This window comes from Saimiri boliviensis, chromosome 14 (genome assembly GCF_048565385.1).
Source record: "Saimiri boliviensis isolate mSaiBol1 chromosome 14, mSaiBol1.pri, whole genome shotgun sequence".
Taxonomy (NCBI): Eukaryota; Metazoa; Chordata; class Mammalia; order Primates; family Cebidae; genus Saimiri; species Saimiri boliviensis.
In genome coordinates, this window is record NC_133462.1 from 47506785 (window position 1) to 47527670 (window position 20886).

The 20886-nt window shown below is 52.9% G+C and overlaps 1 protein-coding gene across 36 annotated transcripts in view; it reads right to left on the reverse strand.

Annotated features, from left to right (window-relative positions):
* Positions 1–435: 435 nt before the first annotated feature.
* Positions 436–20886, reverse strand: part of NFASC (neurofascin) — a 204946-nt gene continuing 184495 nt past the window's right edge. For 22 of the 36 annotated variants that reach the window (XM_039465799.2, XM_010348952.3, XM_074384946.1 and 19 more), the window contains 4 exons: positions 20480–20632; positions 13649–13780; positions 10177–10246; positions 436–6835 (listed from right to left, as the gene is read on the reverse strand). In XM_039465799.2, the coding sequence (XP_039321733.2) occupies positions 6604–6835; positions 10177–10246; positions 13649–13780; positions 20480–20632 (587 nt within the window). In that variant the 3' untranslated portion in view covers positions 436–6603. Of the gene's footprint in view, positions 6836–10176; positions 10247–13648; positions 13781–15803; positions 19928–20479; positions 20633–20886 lie in introns of those variants that run through there. The other 14 variants (XM_039465816.2, XM_039465815.2, XM_074384962.1 and 11 more) reach the window with 3 other exon arrangements.

Below are 20886 nucleotides of genomic sequence, written 5' to 3' on the forward strand. Positions count from 1 at the left end.
TTCATTCTTTCAACAATATGAAGTGTCTACTTTGTGCCAGGCACAATGCTGGGCAAGGGGTGCAGAAAGAGGAGGGGCTAGGAGATGGGGCACCACAGCAAATTTCTCTCATTCTCCCAACTTCCCCAGCATGGCACTTTTTCAATGGTGGACAAGCACACGCATCACATTCAATCAGAGGGTGTCTCCATCAGTGTACACGTTACACATTCCTATACTAGTCACACTATGTTTAAAACACAAATTGTGCAAATGAGTCTTCCAGAACAAGGGCAACTTCTAGATGGGGGATGGTATGGTGGACTTCTGGAAGAGCGTGCTGTCTGACGCGCATGCAAAACCCTCTGATCCACTTTTGTCATTAGCCTGTTGACACCCCTCCCCTATCCATTTACAAGAACAAATCAGGAAAATGAGCAAGTCACATGGCAAGAGTCCATTTTGAACAACTTTTATTATACTTTTAGTGTTCTCTATACAAAAGAAATCAGTTTTTTTACAGTGATTCAAAAAAAAATTCAGAATAATTTGGCCTTTTCATTGCTCATGCAGTCAGTTTATAAGTCCATGTATTAGACGGTCCTCCACGGCCCAGAAGTCTTCCCTGCTGAAGGTTGTGCGTGACACCCTCAGATACGCATCTGTCACTGACAAAGTTGGTTAATGCAAAATAACTCGCAAAAAAGGAAAGAACATGATGTGAGAGGGGTTAAAACAAGGTCTGGCACGGAGTTAAATGTTTATCCAATGGAAAAAAGATCAGACCAATTTGTGTGTGTGTGTTTGTGTGGACACGCAGGAAGGGATGGAGACACTAGGGAAAAACTTCCCCATGGAAAAGAACAATCGGAATGGTGGGCGATCCGGGTGTGTGTTGGGGGCAGGGCAGGAGGTCCTCCGGGGTCCAGCATGGGTCAGGAGTGGGAGCAGGACAGAAGGTGGCCATGTCACAGGCGACTGATGCTCAGATCAAGAGGAGTGTGAAGAAGTTGGCAAAGAGCTGGGGAGCTGGGCAGAGGGACAACACTGACTGACATTGCCGTTGGGAATCAGAAAAAAGGGGCAGCTCAGGGCCATCTGATCTGCCTCGTTTTTGAAAAAGAAACAGAGTAGTGCACAAAATTCTGGATATCTTCTCCCAGAGTTTTGTGTTTATTGCTTCACCAAAGTCTTGACGTCTGAACTCCAGCCCAGGAAATCCCAGGGTGGCAAGCTTGCATGGGCCCTGCTGCCTCTCTGCATCCCGTGGCCAGGGGCAGAACGGACAGAGATGCCCTCGCTTCTGAGAAATACAGCACGCTGAAGGCCCGATGTGTTACAAAGCAAGAGACACCGTTCTAGGGGGTATGGTCTAGGGTTCACAGTAACAAACACCAATCAGTTATTCTATTCCACTGGCTCTGATCTGCCCTTATCTGCACGGCTGGGTGAAACACAGGCTGATCACAGACAGACTGATCTTGGACACTGAAAAAATCCTGTTTGTCTTTCACTTTGGGAGGCATATGGGGGATGCAGGAGAGGCAGTAAAGAGGTCTGAGAGGGTGAACCAGAAGGACAGATCTTAATACCTCTGTTTCAAAGGAGGCAGCTGTGGTGAGAGGAAAGAACACTGGACAAGGAGTCAGAAGGCCAGGCTCAAGCCCTAACCTTACCTTAGTATATCAGCTATGTGATCTTGAGCAAACATCCCTTCACCTCTGTGGATTTGCATATCCTTGTCTGTACCGTAAATCATTTCAATGAGATCAGCTTTGGGATTCCTTCACAGGCTGAAATCTGATTCTGTCCTAAGCGAGATGCCTTCGTACCTATTTCCATTCTTCTCATTATGGAACACCCATTTAATACTAGCATGCTGATAGGAGGAACATCAGTTTCAGGTGAGGCTTGAGATGCTATTTGGTGGGTGCTTGTGGCTCTCCTGATGCTTCTCCTTTCCCTCTGATCCTTCTCTGAATGTGTCTCAGGAAGGCCCATTATTAGTAAGGAAGGGAAAGAAAGGACACTTCCCTGGACTTGGGCTGGGCAGGCTGGGGACAGCCACATGGTCTGGCTTGAACTCACAGAGGGTAGCCCCTTCTAGGTGAAGAGAGGGTGCTGGTCTGACTTTCCCCAGCTTGTCTATGCCTCCCAGGGCCCTGGTCTCCTCCTGACACGTCAAGCTCTTTGTTTCATTGGTCTGAGTCCCATTTTTCTTTTTTTAAAATCAGGGCGTTCTTCTATGCTACTCCTCAGCCACCACGCAGAGCTCAAGCAAGATCCTTTGCCAGCTAACAGGGTAGACCCAACCACAACCACGGGCTTGTGTGTGTTTGTCTGGGGCTGGCCGGAGTGGTGACTGGGTGGGAGGTCACTCTGCACCAAGGCATCAGGAGCAGGGAGTGGTGCCCTGTGCCAGCCTCCCGGGAACCTGTTGCCCTTTCACAGAAGAGATTCTCTGGCATCAGCCCCAGCCGCTGGAAAGCCTAAGAGGCTTCTTCTCCTCAGAGAGTTAGCAAAGCAGCCTTACAAAGACAGACAAAAATGTGCTATGTCCCTGCTCCTTCCATCAGACGGGTTGTTTGTGATGCCCTAAGACTTGGCCCTGCTCCAGCACAGGGTGCTGGAAAGAGCCTGCTGCCCGTGCCGTTGCTGGGGCAAAGTTCCCCACTCCTTCGGCTTAGATGCTCTCTCTACGTGCCGCCAACAGCAATGAACTAAATAGGGCCCAACCTGGGTGGCCTCTCCAGCTCCTCTAAGTTGCATTCCACACCCACACAGAGCCCTTTGCATCTCATCCCGCACAACCTGGTTGCGGACTAACCCTCTCCAGGACAATGTCGCTATCCCTGGGAAGCACTGCTGGCAACAGGGCTGTGGTCTGCTGTACGTGTTCGTGTGCGTGGGCACCAGGTGGGATGGGGAGCTTGTCCCTTAGCTGGGAAACCCACACATTCTCGGGTGTTTCCACCCTCTTCCCAAGGCTGTGGTCAGGGAAACTACGAATGCATTCTGTGGGCCCAGATGCACCTTGCAGGGCAAGCAATGTTGGCATTGGCTGACTTCCAGACCTGTGGTCACTTCTTCAGACTTCAGGACTTGCCAGGGGTGGGGACAGGGAGGTAGACAAGATGTCTCCAGCCTCTCAGAGCACAAAGGAGGGTGCTGGTTTGGTTTTCCTGTTAGCTTAAATTCAGCCGTCTCCTCAAAAGCAAGGCAGGGAAAGATGAATCCCATTCACCCTCACCCAGGCAAGGTGGGAGGCAGCTGTCCCCGACCCATGGCTGTGTACCTCCCTAACCCTGGCCTTGACACTCCTTCAAGGAGCCCATGACTCTCTATGGAAAGAGGTATTCAAGGGAGACAGAGGCATAAAAATACAGACAGGTGGAGGAGCTTGCCCCAAGAGGCAGAGCGAAGAGGCTCAGGAAGCAGGACTGTTTCTCAAGCTACACCATGGTTCTTGACTGCCCTGTTCTGCCCAGCTTAGGTGACCAGATGGACCAAGCTCTCCCTCAGAATCCTTCCCTTCAATCTTGTAGCCATCAGTGGCTTAAGCAATAGAGGGAAGAATGCTCCCAACTCAATGGCCAGTGTGTCCCAGCACTTGATTTCAGGACTGTCAGTCCCATGAGGGCAGGGACCACATCTAACTCACGTGCCATGGTATCCAAGGCTCAGGCCTTAGTTCAGACTGGATTTCAGGATATTTGCTGAATGAATGGATGGGTGGACAAATGAGAGCACAGGAAACCACAGCTCTTAGGGCTGAAGCACACAGGTGGGATTGCAGCCCAGTCAACGGAACTTCTGGAGTCACGGCAAGATGTCCAGCACTCTTTCCTCCCAGCCAGACAGGACGGAGTGCCGATGGCATGGTGCTGTCCTGCCTTCATTGTTGGTATGTCTTGGGATAGTTGCTTGGGAGACCCAGCAGGCAGGGAGTGCTGCTATCCTGCTGAGCTGGGCTGGACTCTGACATGGGCTCCATGGAAAATGCACCCTCCTCTTCCTCAAAGGGGCTGCCTCTTCAATCCTGCAATCCCCAAGCCTCAGCATTTGATCTCTCGGACCACCTGCCTTCCTTGCTCAGGGAAAACTTAATTCTTCAACCTCAGATTTGCTCCTGTTCTGAAGGGTGTGATTGTGTGGTGATGGGGGGCGGCTCTCAGCACCCACAATAACATTTTCTTCATATACAAAGGACAGTACAGAGCCTAGTATGACACTGGAACAAAGTGCAAAGGCTGTGGGTTCGCTTCTCCCCGAGACCCTTACGAGGGAAGCAGCCATTCCCAGTCACCAGGTGGTGTGGCAGACTTTCTCACCGTCCCTTCCTGCCCTAAGAGCCCACTTTCGGTGCAGTGAGTTCACTGGCATGTACGGTGCAGTGTGGAGTGAGTGTCTGAGAAACTGACTACTCTGCTCAGATCCAAAGAGTTTTCTGGAAATGCCCAGTCCTTTTAACTCAGCTCACAAGCAAACTTCCCTGGCATTCCCTTCAGGGACACTGGGCTTAGTATCCAAGTAGGTGTTGGAGGAAAGCCGGGGGGGGGGCCCTCCAAGCTCACACCCCACCTCCTGCTGTTTACCCTGTCCCCTTGCACTGTGATAAGCTGCCCCTCAGGCACCCAGGCAGCAGCCCTGGCTGATGCTTGGCCCAAATGACCATCACACACTCTCAGGTTCAACCTTATTGGCTCAGTTCTGGACTACGGTTTCTTACCAGCAGACAGAGAGTATGTGTCTACCGGCTCGACCTTCAGCTGAATGATGATTAATGATGCAAGCATTGCTAATACCTTTGCGGCTTAAACATGTGGCAAATTATGCTTTAATAAAGTCACTGAAGGACAGAGCCCTGGTCCGGCCCAGGCCCCCTGGCTAGCAGCTGGAGGCTCAAATGGGAGGCTGTGCCTGTGGCAGCTGATCCGTTCCTGGGGATCAGCTTCACCCTCCTGAAACTGACCTGAGCTACAGAAACAGCTAAAGGGTTCCTCTTAGACTCAAGATCTCCCCCTCTCCTTCTCTGTCTCTGAGGCTAGGTACCTTTGGTTTCAAAAATGCATTAGGCGGGGAGGGAGGATGAAGGCAGCACCTTCGGTCTGAGAACTGCAGGTCTGCGAGCGTCTCCGTTTGGGGTGACGTGAGGACGCGTGTTGAATGGCCATTTCTGGTCCTGCCGGAACACTTGCATAGGCTGCCCTGCTCTCCTGGAGACAGACGTTGCTGGAGCCTTCAAGGCTTGCAGGGAGGGGCTGGGAACCTGGGAACTCCAGGGACAGGTCAGCGCTGCATAAGGCATACGAAGAGCATTGAGTCCTCCCCAGGCGGGGGCATCGCAGCACTGAGTACGGTGCCACCTCAGGGTCCCCTGATATGTATATACTCCAATGAAACGGCAGAACGGCTCAGTCTCGGGGCAAGTCCCCATCCACACACCACATCAAACAAGAACCTCAGTATCCTACAGAACTGGCTGAGAAGATGATATCTGCTAGAGACGGAAGAGGGGGCAGTGCCTTATGCCCCAAACATACCAGCAAAGCTTTTGCATCACAGGGTTCCATTTCCTCGAGGGTGGCACCATGGGCCCCGCCACATGGACAGGCGCCCTCTATTCTGGACAGAGTGGGTGTGGCCCTCTATCTACATCCTGGGTTTCACCAGTGGGGAGGAAGGAAGTCCAAACCCAGCCTTTTTCTTCTCTCTAGAGGTAAGCACAGTTCCCCCGAGCCCAGACACCTGATTTTCTTCTGCTTGAGCTGCACAGTCACTGGCGCCAAAGTCCTTTCTACCAGTGCCCACTCCTGTTCCCCAAGCTCCTTCAGTTCACATCTTAGATACTCCAGAGAAGAGGGCGGTGGGGGGGAATGAGGAGCGGGAGGTAAACGCACCTCCCAACCGAACCAGAGAGCAGCAAGGAGGCCTGCACACCTTCTCCCTGCCAAAAATACTGCCATTTTCCAGAAAGAAGCCAAGCCCAGCTCAGCAACTGACAAGGCCGAGGCAGCGGGGTTGGGGGCCAGGGGAGGCATATGGCGAGAAAGGCATCCTTCAGAAACGCATTGGCCCAGAGGTTGGTTAGAATACTACAGCCTGTCGACGTGTTCTGGTATGGATCAATCCTTTTTGCCTAACTTTGTGGTCTCCTGGGGCAGAATCCACTTATTCTTTCTTTTCCAGGGACACTTTTTCAAAAGGAAAAGAAAACTGAGACATTGGGTCTGGGGAGGGGAAGGACGCACAAAGCGAAATTAAGACAGTGAGAAGTCCCGTAACCAACAGAAACGGGGAGCGTGCGCCGAGGCCAGGGCGGGCAGTGTGGTGGAACGCTCGGGGTGGCTGTGAGACCGGGAGAGGGACCAGGCTCCCTCCAGCTGAGCTCAGCCATGGCTCCAGCTCTCCCACACTGGTGGCACCCGGGACTGAAGGGGGGATCATTGGGAGGGGGCTTGTGGGTAGCTTGGTGGTTACTGGTCCTCACAGCTCGGCAGACCCCCGTATCGTACCCTTGTCCCTGAAGGTGGTGGTGGCTTTGTGGTAGGTCTGCAGTGGCTTCGTCTCCCCCTCTCCCCTCCTCCCACTTGCAAAGTGGTGGCTGTGCCCGGGTGGGCTCCATTAGGCCAGAGAGTAGATGGCATTGACGGGTGACGTGGCCTCTGAACTTTCGTTGCCCTCTGTTTCGTCCTTGTCCTTTTTGACCGTGTACTGGCCGATGAAGGAGCCGTCTTCATTGAACTGGCCCTCGCCACCCTCGCCATAGTCCACCAGGCTGTCGTCACTCTCCTGCTGCTTGATGGTGCCGTCCAGAGACGTCTGGCTGCCCTGCAGGGGCTTGTTGTCCTCGTCACTGGCCAAAGAGAGACAGAGAATTTCAGGTGGGGTGGGACGGGGCAGCTGCCTCCTGCCAACACATCCCCTACACAGCTCAGAGAGGATGGGACCCAGGAGACCACCCAGTCCAGCGCCCCCTTCACCCTCCCCTGTCCAGCCAGCTCTACAGAAGGGAAACGGAGGCCTAGAGAGGACAAACACTTTCCCTAACAGGAGGCTGCAGGGCAGGGCAGGGCAGGGACTGGAACCCATGCTTTTGGGCTCCTGGTCCGGGTCCTTTCCATGAGACTGGGTCCCTGTCTGTGGTGGGAGTGGACAGAGGATGGCCACCCCATGGTGAGACAGAGCCACTGCTTGTGAGACCATATGGGATGGCTCTAGTCCCGAGTGTATCACTGTGTGGTTTTGCGACCTGGGCCTCTGTCTGTCCATCAAGAAGGACTGGCCCAGCTTTGATGTCCCAAGACCCGTGACTCTGTAAGGAAACATTCTCACCTTGACAAAAAGCAAGGCTTTTAAAGGGAACAACCTCTCCCCTGCCTCTCTGCTTCTCTGTCTTGGTGTGTTTCGCTGAGCTATCTGGTTGATCTATAAAAAGATGCTATAGCTTTGGGCCTAGCAAGTACAGGTGAGTGAGAGCGGTGGTGGGGGGGTGGCACACCGGGAGGCAGGGGACGCCAGCAAACGTGAGAAGATGGCAAGGCTTGGAGGACCCTCCCCAGCCCTTCTGAGGCCCACAGGCCCTGGCCCTAAGCTCCCCCTGTGCAGGGCAGGCTGGGAAGCTGCTGGGTAAAGCAGCATGTGCCCGCTGGGAACAGCCGGAGGCGCAGGGCTGCTCCCTGAGCCAGCGTCTGCTCAGGCACCATGTCCCTTCCCTTGGCTGGAAAGGCTCAGAGCAGGGACCAGGTGCTGCTGGCTACACTTCAGAGGTGAGCCTGGTTCCTTGGCGGGAGGCAGCTGAGGATGAGCAGTGGGAGTCTGGGTCTCAGCGGGTGGGACCACAGCGGTGCCAGGCGATCTGAGCAGATGCACACCATACCCTCCCTTGCCCCAGCTCCCTAACCACCCCCAGTCCTTCCTGGACATGGGGAAGACAACCAGCTGAGTTGCCATTATAGCTGGCAGTGCGTTCTCACTTCTAATAGCAGCGTCAGGCAAAGACAGCTGTCGGGAGGGCAGTGAGCCAGGGCTGGGGCTGTGTTAGAAGACAGAAAGCAATTAGCCCACCCTGCCAGAACTGCCCCATGAATACAGCCTAACTGTATTCATGGGGCAGCCGTGCGCTGGGAGAGTGTGAGGGAGGCAGCTTTCTGGGGCTGTGCTGTCTGTGCAGGAATCGGAAGTCACTGTTTGCCAACTGGAGGAGGGGAAATGCCAGGTTCCTCACCCCACTTGCAGGTCTTGTTGGCACACACCCCTTCCCGGGGCGCTCTACCCCATCCATGTGCAGGGGCATAAGGACTGTGCTATGTGGGAATTCTTCCCTTGGGTCCAGGCAGCTAAGTTACGTGCAACCTCTGGAGAGCGACAGCCCAGCCAGCGGGAAGGGCAGGGGAGAGGTCTGTAGTTTGCCAGGCTGTGGAGGGGATAGGGGGATCTAGGTCTGAAAATAACAGACCTCTCCTAAAGGAAGCTTGAAAGAGACCAGAGTGATTAGGGGTAGTCCTGGTCTGGCCACCTGTTGGCCTAGCTTCTGAGATACCTTCAAGGTCCGGGTGGATGGACATAGGGGAGAAAAGCAGAGGGGACCCCATGGGAAAAGTGGTCAGCCACTCAGCCACGGACTGGAGTGAGAGGAACCACACTCCTCGCCCCCAGGCCTATCCCCACTAGAAACTTAGTTCTTCCTTTGATGTCTGAATCTGAGTCTTTTCCCAGGCTCTTAGACTCATCCAAGGGAGGGCTCTAGGATGGACGCTGCAGACCTCCTAGAGCCCAAGCAGAAGACTGTGACGTGTAGCGGTGCAGCCCTCGGCACGCTCCTGTGCATGTAGAGCCAGCGTCAGTAGCTGTGAGGAGGAGGCAGGGGTTTTTGCCCGACAGCTTTGGTGTCTGGGGTAGGAGAGGTGCACGAGGAAGCAGTTCCTTGCAGGGCAGGCTGCCCAGCCTGTTTGGGGGAGGTCCACGCCCCTCCTCTCTGGCTGCACTGAGAGTCGGGGGGAGAAGAAGTCCTGTGGCTTTTGGAACAAAAAGCCAGGGAAGTCTCAGCCCGTGGGGAAGCCGGGCTCTGCCAGGGAAGGTGGGAAGGGACCTCTTGTGCCTGCCCTTTTGGGAGGCTCGTGGGGATGTCGGGACTGGATGGACGGTCATGGCCCATGAGCTGCCAGACAGGCTCCTGTGTGGGCAGTGGCTCTGCCACCATTGATCTGATTATGGCTGCCAGGCTGATGGGCAGAGTGGCAGAGGCCCAGGACAGGAAAAGGAGACTGCAGCAGAGGACAAGGGGACCTGGGTCCAGGCAGTAACTGGGTGGCGTGTGGAGGGAGGGCTCTCATCAGACATTCTCTCCCACAGCACTTGGTCTGGGAATGACACTCCACAGCCCACCCTGCATCTTCCCTCAGCTCCGTACATACTCACCATCGCCATGGACAGACAACAGCATTGTTAAGCCTAGATACGAAGACGCATCCAGGAAGGACAGGGAGCACGGGTACAGAAGTACAGAACAGTGCAGCCCCGGGCTTTCCCAGCTCTGGCACTAACTCACTGGGTGGTGAGCAAGGAAGAGTCTTAGACAACTCGCTTCCTGATCTGGGCCTCAGTCCTCTTATCAAGGGCATAGGACACTGGACCAGATGCCTTTCCCAGGCCCGTTCTGATCTAGAGCCCAAAGATATCGCAAGTTCATGGAGAAACGACCTGGAATCACCCCACCTTCATTTGCTGAGGCTTTAAGACAGCACAGCCTCCCAGGGTCATTATCTTCAGGGTTAGGGGTGGAGTGTGGGCAGAGAATCAGCCTGAGAGCTGAGCTTATCTCACAGCAAGAGGGTCCTGGGGCTCATGGTGAGAGTGAAAAGGTGGAAAGACATAAACAGGGAGCTTGACGCATTTGAGCTGTGCAGTTGACTGAATGAAATGCTGTTCATCAAACGAATGAACGAATGCACGCGTCAGGCAGTGTCTCCTGGGGAGCAGCCTCGTCTGGCACTCTCAGGATGAGAAGCCTCTCTGAGTAAACTCAGCAGCACATGCACTCCACCACAGTGCCGCCAGAGAGGCAGAGTGACAGCCCAATGGGCAAGGACAACTACTCATGGCCTCTCAGCCAAGTGGAGCTGCTCGTAGGTGAGGGTGGTGCCTCAGGGACAGTGAGGACAGCCTGCCCCAGAGAGGAGGAGGGAGATCACGCACCTATAGTCAAATGAGCCATCCTCTTCCTTGGGATCTTCAGGGCCAAGGGGAACATCCTTCTTTTCTCGTACTTGGTCAAGAAGAGAAGCAAAGACACAGACACGATGATTAAGTACACGCTCTTGCTCTCCAGGGCTCCCTGAATGCAGGGCCAGAAGGCACCGCCCTGGGCTCACTGGCATTCTTTTTTAACAAGGCGCCATGGACACCTCCCTTGTTTTTGCTTCCTGTACTCAATCAGTTGCCAAGTTGATTCTGCCACCTCCTTCTCAGCCCCAGGGGTCTTTTATATCTCTGCTGACAACAGAAATCTCCTCCCACCAAGCTCCCCCAACCAAATCTCCATGAAATCTCCCCAGAAGACCACACAGATGTGATCTCTTCCTTTCCCAAAGACAAACACGCCACTTTTTGCACCTTTCTTGTTCCGCTCTGTGGTGTAATTGTTTGTGCACGTTTCTCATCCCCATTACAGAAGGCTGGTTCTTTCCTCCAGGCTGGAGGTCTGTGTGCCATACACACCAATGGGATGGTTCGTGCCTCTTCTCTGTGACCCCCCTTGTTGGCGTGCCCCCTTTCCTCCACCTCCTCTGTGACGTGTGAGCATTCAGCCAAGGCCCTGTCTTGTGCTGTGCTCATTCTTTCTATGTCATCTGCAGTGTCCTTGAGGAGAGATCGTTTTTCCTCCGGTATCCCTAGTGCACAGCACAGAGGCGGATGCACAGCAGGCACTTACATGAAAGCTTCTTTATGTATCTTTTTTTTTTTTTTTTTTTTTTTTTGTAGTGGTGCAATCTTGGCTCATTGCAACCTCTGCCTCCTGGGTTCAAGGGCTTCTCATGCCTCAGCCTCCCAAATAGCTGGGATTACAGGTGCCCACCACCATGCCCAGGTAATTTTTGTCTTTTTAGTAGAGACTAGGTTTTACCATGTTGGCCAGGCTGGTCTCGAACTCCTGACCTCAAGTAATCTGCCCGCTTTGGCCTCCCAAAGTGCTGGGACTACAGGCGTGAGCCATCGTGCCCAGCCAATGTATCCTTTTTGAGATACAAGGTGGATAATCATCCCTGTGTTGGGTATGGGAAACTGAACCCTTGAGAGGCGAAGAACACGTAACGTAACTAGTTAGTGACTGAATGAAGACTGGTTCACTTATCTTATTAAGGGACCAGGGGCTTACCCTGCAGCTGGAGGGCAAGAGGTTAGTTTTGAAGCACTTTTTGGAATGAGACACTTTCTGGAAGGGCAAAGGACCGCTCAGAGCTGATTTGCTGGGTGCTTGCAGTATTCCACTTCCACCTGGAACAGGCGCGAACTCAGTCCACCCAAGTCTTACTATCAGATGGAGGAGGCAGCCTTTTCACTAACTCAGGCTTTGTCTCCTATGGAACCAGACAAGCCCAACACAGCAGAAAAGAGTGGAAGAAAACATCGCTCACCAGTAAGGAACAATCATATCCTGCCCTCCCTCACTCAAGTCAAGGCACAGCTGTTCAGAGTCCTAGTCTGTGGGTACTTGAGCATGGGGAAGAAAAAAGAATTGAGTCTCCTCTCTCTTCTGTTTCCTGCGTGTTGAGTTTTAGGGGGACCCTGGGGGAGGACCTGTTCTAAGAGATGGGGAGAAGGAAGCATTTGGGGAGCATGGGTGTGTTTGGTGATGGGGCTTTCTGGGGAGGGAGAAATTTCATCCTGCAGTGCAGCCAGATTTTTGCTTTCAGGGTCATCCATTATCCTGTCTCCTGTCACCCTACCCACCCCATCACAGACAGATGGCTCTCTTGCCCCTGTGTGAAAAACAATCGATATTTTCAGAAACAAGAATGCAAGAGGTCCTTGTCCTTGACCTTCATCTGTCTGGGCTAGAGGATCTTTTTTTTTTTTTTTTTTTTTTTTTTTTTTTTTTTTTAAGACAGAGTCTCACTCTGTCACTCAGGCTAGAGTGCAGTGGTGCAATTTTGGCTCACTGCAACCTCTGTCTCCCAGTTCAAGTGATTCTCCTGCCTCAGCCTCCCGAGTAGCTGGGATTACAGGTGCCTGCCACCACGCCCAGCTAATTTTTTAATTTTTGGTAGAGATGAGGTTTTACCACGTTGACCAGGCTGGTCTTGAACTCCTGACCTCAAGTGATCCACCTGCCTCAGCCTCCCAAAATGCTGGGATTATAGGCATGAGCCACCGTCTGGAGAATCATTTTTAAAATTTTATTTATTTGAGATAGGGTCTTACTCTGTCACCCAGGCTAGAGTGCAGTGGCATGATCACAGCTCATGTAGCCTTGACCTCCCCAGGCTCAGGTGATACTCCCACCTCAGCCTCTTGAATAGCTAGGACCTCAGACACCTGTCACCATGCCCAGCTGATTTTCAAATATTTAGTAGAGACAGAGTTTCGCCATGTTGGCCAGGCTGGTCTCAAACTCCTGATCTTAAGTGATCTACTTGTCTTGGCCTCCCAAAGTGCTGGGATTACAGGTGTGAGTCACTGTTCCCGGCCAGGGGCTGAAGGATCTTGAGGCCTCCTTGGGACTATAGGGAAGCCCAAAGCCCTTTAAGGCCATGTGGGTCCCTGCCAATGCCATCCACCCTCAGCCTCTCCCTGCTCCTTCTGTCGGGGCTTCTGACCCTTGCTAGTGGTATCGGTGGTTACACTGTCATCCTGCTGGGTGCCCACCTCTGGAACTCTCTCATGGGGTTGCTGCTTCTCCCCAGACCCCTCCTCTCCCCATCCTCTGAGACATGGTTAGAGAAAATGCCTCTCTTCCTTTCTCCTTCCCTGGGACACAGGATCCTAATGAGATTCAGGCTGAAAAAAAGCCAATTTACAGAGCAGATGGGTGGTGAATCAAGGGGAGGAAAGGTCATTCTTTTATTTTTATTTTTTTATTTTTATTTATTTATTTATTTATTTATTTTTTTTGAGATGGAGTTTCGCTCTTGTTACCCAGGCTGAAGTGCAATGGCGCGATCTCGGCTCACCGCAACCTCCGCCTCCTGGGTTCAGGCAATTCTCCTGCCTCAGCCTCCTGAGTAGCTGGGATTACAGGCATGCGCCACCATGCCCAGCTAATTTTTTGTATTTTTAGTAGAGACGGGGTTTCACCATGTTGACCAGGATGGTCTCGATCTCTTGACCTCGTGATCCGCCCGCCTCAGCCTCCCAAAGTGCTGGGATTACAGGCTTGAGCCACCGCGCCCGGCTGGAAAGGTCATTCTTAATAGGAGCCAGGGTTCCTTCCATCCCCTCTCTGAGGCTGCCTGGACTGTGCCATCCGCCCACCTCAGGCGAACTTAATTAACTCAAGTGCTTGCTGGCAGCTCGAAGATGCACAGCACAGGCAAGAGGGCTGTATTTCCAAGCTTGGCAAGGGCTGGCTTCGCTGAGAACGCAGTCCCTGGATCTGGCTGGAGACCTGGAGACTTGCAGGAAAGCGACGTGCCCTGCCCTGTAAGCCCACGCCTCTCACACATCTCACCTGGGTACTTGCCGCCGCGACTCCTCTTGATGAAACAGACGATGAGCAGGATCAGCACCAGGAGGGCGATGGCACACATGAGCCCAATGAACCAGCCCTGGGTGGCGATGTCCGCTTGGTTGTTGGTGTAAGCTGGCGGGGAGGGCCGGAAGCAAACCCGTGAATGATTTAATGGGGGGGACGGTGAGGAGGGAGATGGAGGGAAGAACTTCAGCTGTTTCACGTGTGTTTCTCCTGGAGCCTAACGCTACCACCTAGCAGCCCTCTGGCCCAAACTACCCCGCTAAAGGACAAAAAGAAAATAATTAAAGAGCCAAGGTCAAAAGATCAGAAAAGAGGCAAAGGAAAGGGGTACAAGGAGCAAATAAGAAGCAGAAGGCTGAACAGGTCCTTTAGGAAGGGGGACGTGTCCTAGGGACGAAGCATGGCATTCTTGCAAACCAGAGGGCTGGTCACAGCCTAGTGGGGACTGAGGGACGGCCATGGATTGGCCAGGGTAGTATGATTCCCCATGGATGAGTACAAGGTGAGAAATGGGGGCCGGATGCTACTCATCAAGAAATGTTGCAAAAAACTTGCTGAGAACAGCGTCGCAGGCTGCGCAGACGCAGAGCAGCATCCCTGCCCAGAGCATGGCTCCGAAGCCATCCAGGCTTCCTGAGGGTGGGGACTGGACCAAGTGGAGGCCCAGGATGCCCTGTCTTTTCACATCTCTCTAGTAGATCATGCGCTTCCTGACAGCAAAGGCAATCCTGGTGTGGGTAGCCCTGGCCAGGTCAGCAGTGATGTGGGGCAGGGGCTGGGGCTGTGCCTTCTGCTCCAGTCCATGCCACCATGCCGCTTTCAGACTCCTCCACACAGGATGACCCCTGGTGGTCTGTGACAAGCCGATGTGACCCCTCCAGCCAGTGAATCCCTCTCTGTCCATGCCCAGCGTATGTGGAGACCTGTTTCAAAGTGGTCAGATCCCTTTGCGATTTGAAAGGCCTGCAGGAGGGCCTGAAGAACAGGTGCTCAGGAGTCATCTGAGGGTGTTCTTGATGGTCCAATGGCTGGGTTTGAGTTTGGGAGGAGGGTGTGGTCAGTACCAACTCACCCTTATTCTTTCTACTGGTTGGAGTTGAACAAAAGCAACCCCTCCTGAAATGCAGAACTCCAGACTCTGTGACAGAAGGGAAGGATCAAAGGAACGGAACACACACAAAGTAGCCCTGGAGCCAGCCAGCCTGGAGACACCTGGGGAGAGGCACACAACAGCAGGGGCACAGGGAACAGCATGAGGGCCGCACAGGGAACAGCATGAGGGCCACAGCACGTGCGCCCCCATGTCTTCAGCACAGGCCATTAGTGAGGCAGTTATCTGGGGCCGAGCCCACCCTTTGTTCCTCTTAGGGGCAGAAACTATTTTTACGGTCTTCCCAGCGCCCAGCCAAGGGCACTGCACCAAGAAAGTTCTCCATACGGGGTGAGGACTGATGAGCAAGTGCCCTCTGCATTCTGGCTGCCCAGGGCAGCCCTGGGCTGAAAAGCTGTCGACCCCTGTGAGAACACGCTTGTGAGTACCATGACCTATGCAGGCTGCTTCCACTCCTGCTCCCAGCAGGCCCCCGCCAGTGTCACAGTGATTGTTTCAGCTCCCCATGCAGGATTGAATCACTTCCTTGCTTTCACCCTCCAAAGCTTCTTACTGTGATTGAAGAAAACTCTTCCTTCCTTATGCCGACCTGTCAGCTCCATCAGAGCAGGCCCTGGCCACCTCTCTAGCCCTAACTCCCGCCACCGTGTCCTCACGCTCTATGCTCCGGCCACGCTGGCCGCCCTCATTCCTACTGCAGCGCCTTTGCGTCTGCTGCTCCTTCTTCTCATGGCTGCCTTGGCAACTGGCACCTCCTCAGAGAGGTGTCAAACCTTCCCAGCTTAAACAAAGCCCCTCTCCCCAACCCCCACCTGGCCACTGTCTCTATTTCACAGCATTTATAACCATTTAATATACATAGATCTGTCATTATCCATTTAATCTTCTCTCCCTCCTTCCCTCCCTCCCTCCCTCCTTCCTTCCTTCCTTCCTTCCTTCCTTCTTTCCTTCCATTCTCCCTCCCTCCCTCCACCCTTCTTTTCTTTATTCTCTTCCCCCCCCCTCCCTCCCCTCCCCTCTCCTTCTCTCCCCTCTTTCTGAGACAGGGTCTCTGTTGCCCAGGCTGGAGGGCAGTGGTGTTATCGTAGCTCATTGCAACCTCAATCTTCTGGACTTAAGTGATCCTCCTATCTCAGCCTCCCAAGTAGCTGGGACGACAAGTGCATGCCACCACACCAAGCTAATTCTTTTGATTTTTTGTGGAGACGAGGTCTTGCTATGTTGTGTAGGCTGCTCTCAAAGTCCTGTTTCTGTGTCTTAAAACAAAAACTCTTGAGGAACTTGCCAGACTTTTCAGCTCCAGCTCACATGCTGCCCTCTTACTGGTACACTCTATACTCTTAGCCTTCTTCAGCTCCCACCAACTCCTCTGTACCCCAGCAAGCTGACTTCAAGTCCCTCTATTCTTAGTGCTTCAGCTGCTACCACTGAGTGGGCCTCTCCCAAGCCGACCTCTACCTCCTTGACTCTGGTCATCACCAATGACCCTTCATTCATCCCCATTATTCCCCCACCCACCTCCACAACCGTAAGACCAGAGCCTCCTCCTCCAGCTCTCCTTGGATGCGCATGCTTAAAATTCAACCTGCGTCTTCCTGCCCCCTGCCTTGGCTCTCCCAGCTCTTCCAACTCTCCTGCTGCGGCCAGAGGCCTCACCACTGTTCCCATCTCTAAGAGCTGCCACTTCTTCCAAAATGCCTGCCCTGTTCCTCTCACTGCTCTGTTCTATCCCAGGGGTCCCCTCACCTGTGCCTGCCAGTTCCTGTGGATACAATGAGACATCTGTTACCACTTTCGTAGGAGGCTTCCAATGGCGCCACCTTTCCTTACTCCCCACTGTGGGGGCTGAGCTCCCGAGCCTTGCCTTCCGGGTGCACCAGTCTCCTTTCTGAGCATCCTGCCCTTCCTGCCCAAGAAAGCACAGGCCGTCGCCCTCCTGGCTCACCGCTGCCTTTGCACACTCTACCCCTCCTCCCTGACTCTCCCCTTGCTCTAACTCACACCGTCTCTGAATTCCAATTTCACCCCTAGCCGCTCCATGCAGTGGAACAGTTAATTGTTCCATTTCCTGGGCCCACCCTGGGTTTCCAATTATACTATTAAAGTCTTGAGAACAGGGGATCTTTTTTAGCCTCCTAGTACTTGGCACAATGCTGGTCACAGAACAAGTAGTCAGCGACTACTTATTGATTAATGGGTCAACTTAATTCTTCCTATAATACAGTTAACCTGGCATACGGATTTAGGCTTCCCCCCGATATCAGCCAGGGTCATATGGATGCAGCCTTGCCTATGTGCTGCACCTGGGCACCGGGGTGAAGGAGTTACTACAACATGTGTTTGGAGAGTTGTACCCACCTTTTGCAAGGAGGTTGGTTTGTGTGTCTGCAACCACCTAGTCAATGACCTACTTGCACCCCATCTTCCTGGTGCTTGTTCTGATGCGCCCTGATGGCTGCCTCCACAAGACTTCCTTCCTCTTGGGAAAGAAAGCCATCATTCCAGGGGAAAGGGGCCACATGGGCCATTAGGAAGCAAATGTAGCCTTTTCATTCCTGACGTACCAGGTGAAGTTCAAATGTTACCTTCTGTCCTTACTGAAAAGGTCAAAGAATTTCCTGTGAAGTTTGGACACAGAAGCCTGTTCAAAACCAAGTGAAATCTGGGGTAAGCGGGGCTCAATCACATTCCATCAAAGCGATTTAGTTTTTCCCCAAGAGAAATTTAGGACATAATGATCACATTTATAATGGGACCCCAAGAATTGGCCTCTGAGAGGAAGGCATTTTAGCAAGTCCCCAGAGCAATTATATTTGACTTTCAACGCCACACTCAATGGGATTATTAAACTTGTTTCAAGATTCCTAATGGATCCAGTAATATCAGTGTGCAAAGACCAGGGTGCATTCGCGCTCGCCACCCTCAGCTATAACTGACAGGAGCCGGCACGGCATCCTCTTGGTCCACACGCCTCTTAACACTGGACTAGAAGTCACGTTCTGTGTGCTTTCCACACCTCCCCCTGCAACACCCACTCAGAAGCAGGCAATACACCTGCAAAGCAGACAGCTCTCATGACTCCTAATTCTAATTGGTAGGAATTGGGTTTGGCCAGGGAAGAAAGGCCAGTCACTCAAAGTCTGCAGAAAAGCTATGTTCTAGAAATAGGGATAGGTAAACAAATATAATAGGGATGGATTTTCCCCAAATACAATTTGACTGGGCTGTTCTTGCTTAAGCACCATTTGACACCTCTTCATACCCTGCCCCATCCTAAGTCTACCGAGGAGATGCTTCTCCCAAACACAGAAATGCTGACTGCACTCAGGTCCCCTGAGGCCCTGCTCCCTGCTCTCCTGAGGTCTAAGGCAGGCTGCTATCTGGCTGCTGGCCCCCTCTCAGCATCCAGCACCCTCCTGCCTTACCCCACCCCGCCCCCAGCACGGAAGGGCTGGTAGGCCTCTTGGAGTCCAGGGTTATGTGTTTGTAGCCTCTCAGGTCTCTTTGGCTTCAAACACTTCAAGGATGTGATTAACCTACCTTTGGGATTTTTCTGGTGAGGATCAGAGAGGCTGTCAGCCTTCCCAGTGGTTTCCTTCAATTTCCTTCCTGAACTGCTATAGCATGTTCAAGTCTGCAGACTAAAGCGACAGCCTGCGGTTGTCTAAATGACCAGTGGTCAGGGCCCAGAGATGCTCATTAGTTCTTGCTTTGATGAAACACAGGACTCTGAGGGTTGCATGGACTTGGCTCTGGAGTCCACCCACAGGAAAGAGAATGTGTATTTTTGAAGGATATGGACACATGCTCACAGACTTCAGAAAGTGAAAATATTTTCTTTCCCTATGTGGTTTGCAGACAGTAATTTCCAGCCAGCCTGTGAGAGAATTGGACAATGTATACTCAGAGCTGGGCTAGTTAACCTGCCCACTCCAGCTCTCGCTGGGAAGGATCTGGGAAGACTCATCAGGGCCAAGTCCTTCATCACTGGAAAGCAAGTTATCAGGACAAGACCTTCCATCAAGCAGGAAAAGAGAAATGAGTCTTTAGGTTCAGAAGCATACACAGTATCAATTGTTTTTCTATCCTGTGCCTAATACCCCAAATCAGATTAGGACACCCCTCGAGGGCAGGGACTGGTCCATTTTTTTCTGGCTCTCTAGCCTAAGCCCTCACCCACAGCCCTAGGGCTTAGCACCTGGAGAAGTCAAACTCTGAAAGCAGGCTGCCCTGGTTTTTGGCAGTCTTCCCTAGGATGGAACTCTATTCTCAAATATCATCTTTGCTTTTTGCTGCTGTGCTGGACTCAAGTATGTAATGAAGCGAAATCCAGTGCACATACTGGTGAGCAACAGCTTGGGACCTTGTCTGGGCTAGACAGAGTCCAGCCACCTGCTCTGCTTGGTCCACTGTCCAGCTACCTGGCCTGGCTCCTCTTGTGACAGGACAGCCTAGCCACTCACTCAGACATCCTGCCTGAGTTGGCCTGGCTAGCCTCAATCAGCGAGCCTGACTCTCAGATGCTCTGAGAATTGATGGCATGCAAATGCGCAGGACAGGGGGAGACACAGGGAGGAAGACAAGATGCTGGCCCAGGACGGACTAGGCAAGAAGGGGTGGGGTGAGACGTGGACACAGATGGGCAGGGACCCCCAAGATGCAGGCTACCAGGATCAGCCTCGCAGGGCCAGGTGCAGGAGGAGTAATGAATATTTAAGTCAATGTTCAGAAGTTCATATAAATCACTGTGTGTTTTCTCCCCTCCCCTACCCTGTGTATTTAATGACCTGCATCTGATTAGGATATCCCTTGGGGGCAAGGTACTGATCCCTTTCTCTCTTAATCTCTTTCCCCACCCTTACCATTAGGCCCGGGGTTTAGCATACAGGCCACTTGGCAGCCCGCTCGGCTGAGTTTAAAGCTACACACACTCAGACCAGACAGTGCCTTTAAGTATCTGGACTGCTAGCCACCCCTACCAGCAGAGATTACTGAACCTTGTACGCCTTGCTGAGTCCCAGCTGGCCTGTTCATTTGGTACAAGGAAGATGTTTCTTCATCCACAGCTGAAGCCACTCTAGAGCCAGAACTGTTCAGTCCTGGAGAGCTTCTTTCCCTCTCCTCGCGTGACAAAAAGTCACCTCCTTTTAGGACGAGGCAAACGGGACAAAAACAAAGCCCCAAACAAGTTGTGTCACTCACTTTGAAATTTTGAACAACACATGATAGTGGCAAGGGAGTAACACAGGCACTGATCTCCCAGGGCGATTTCTAGATCAAGGCCCTGCGACGGCCCTATCCCCTGACCCTGCGTGAAGGGATCCTGCACACAGGTCGGGCTGTACTGCTCTCTTGCAGCCCCCAGACCCACGGACAGTGACCAAGTGTGCACACACACCAGGCAGAGCACGGGGCCAAATGTTCTCTGTTGTCATTAAACAATCCTTTGTTTCCTTTGGACCCTCACAGGGCCAGAAACAGAACTGTTTCCTCTCTGCTACACATGCACATGGGGCTCCCCTTGGCTTCTTGGGAGCCTTCAGCTGATGCATAATAAGAGCTGAGACACGCCATGCAAGGTGGGGAATGGGGTGGGGACCAGTCTTCTTTCCGAGGAGAGAGGCAAGCAGGAAGCTGAGGATGAGAATGAAATGCCCCATGCTCGCAGGGGATGGCCAGGCCAGGTCCCCTCTCACCTGTACTGGTCATAAAGGTGATGACGGTACTGCTGATGCCCTCGTTGTCCCGGGAATAAACCCGCAACGTGTATGTCATCCCGGGATAGAGGTCTGTCAGCTGTATAGGCTGAGTCTGGGCCTTAACGGGGACAGTTTTTTTCGTATGGTTGCCTGGGGAACAGAAACCTCAGTCAGCCTAGAGCCAGGCACCAGGAGCTGGAGAGCCAGTGCTTAGGTCCTGGTCACCTGTCAGAGGGAGAAAGTGTGGGGGAAGGGACCAGGGAACAGCGAGTCCAGTTTGCTGTACAGACTGGGAGGATTCCCGGCAGCCTCCCCATGCCTGTCCATGCAATACTGACTCTTAAATGACCCTTCAGCTGGGGACACCCTTCCTCCTCCTGAAGTTCTCTTTCCTCACCATTCTT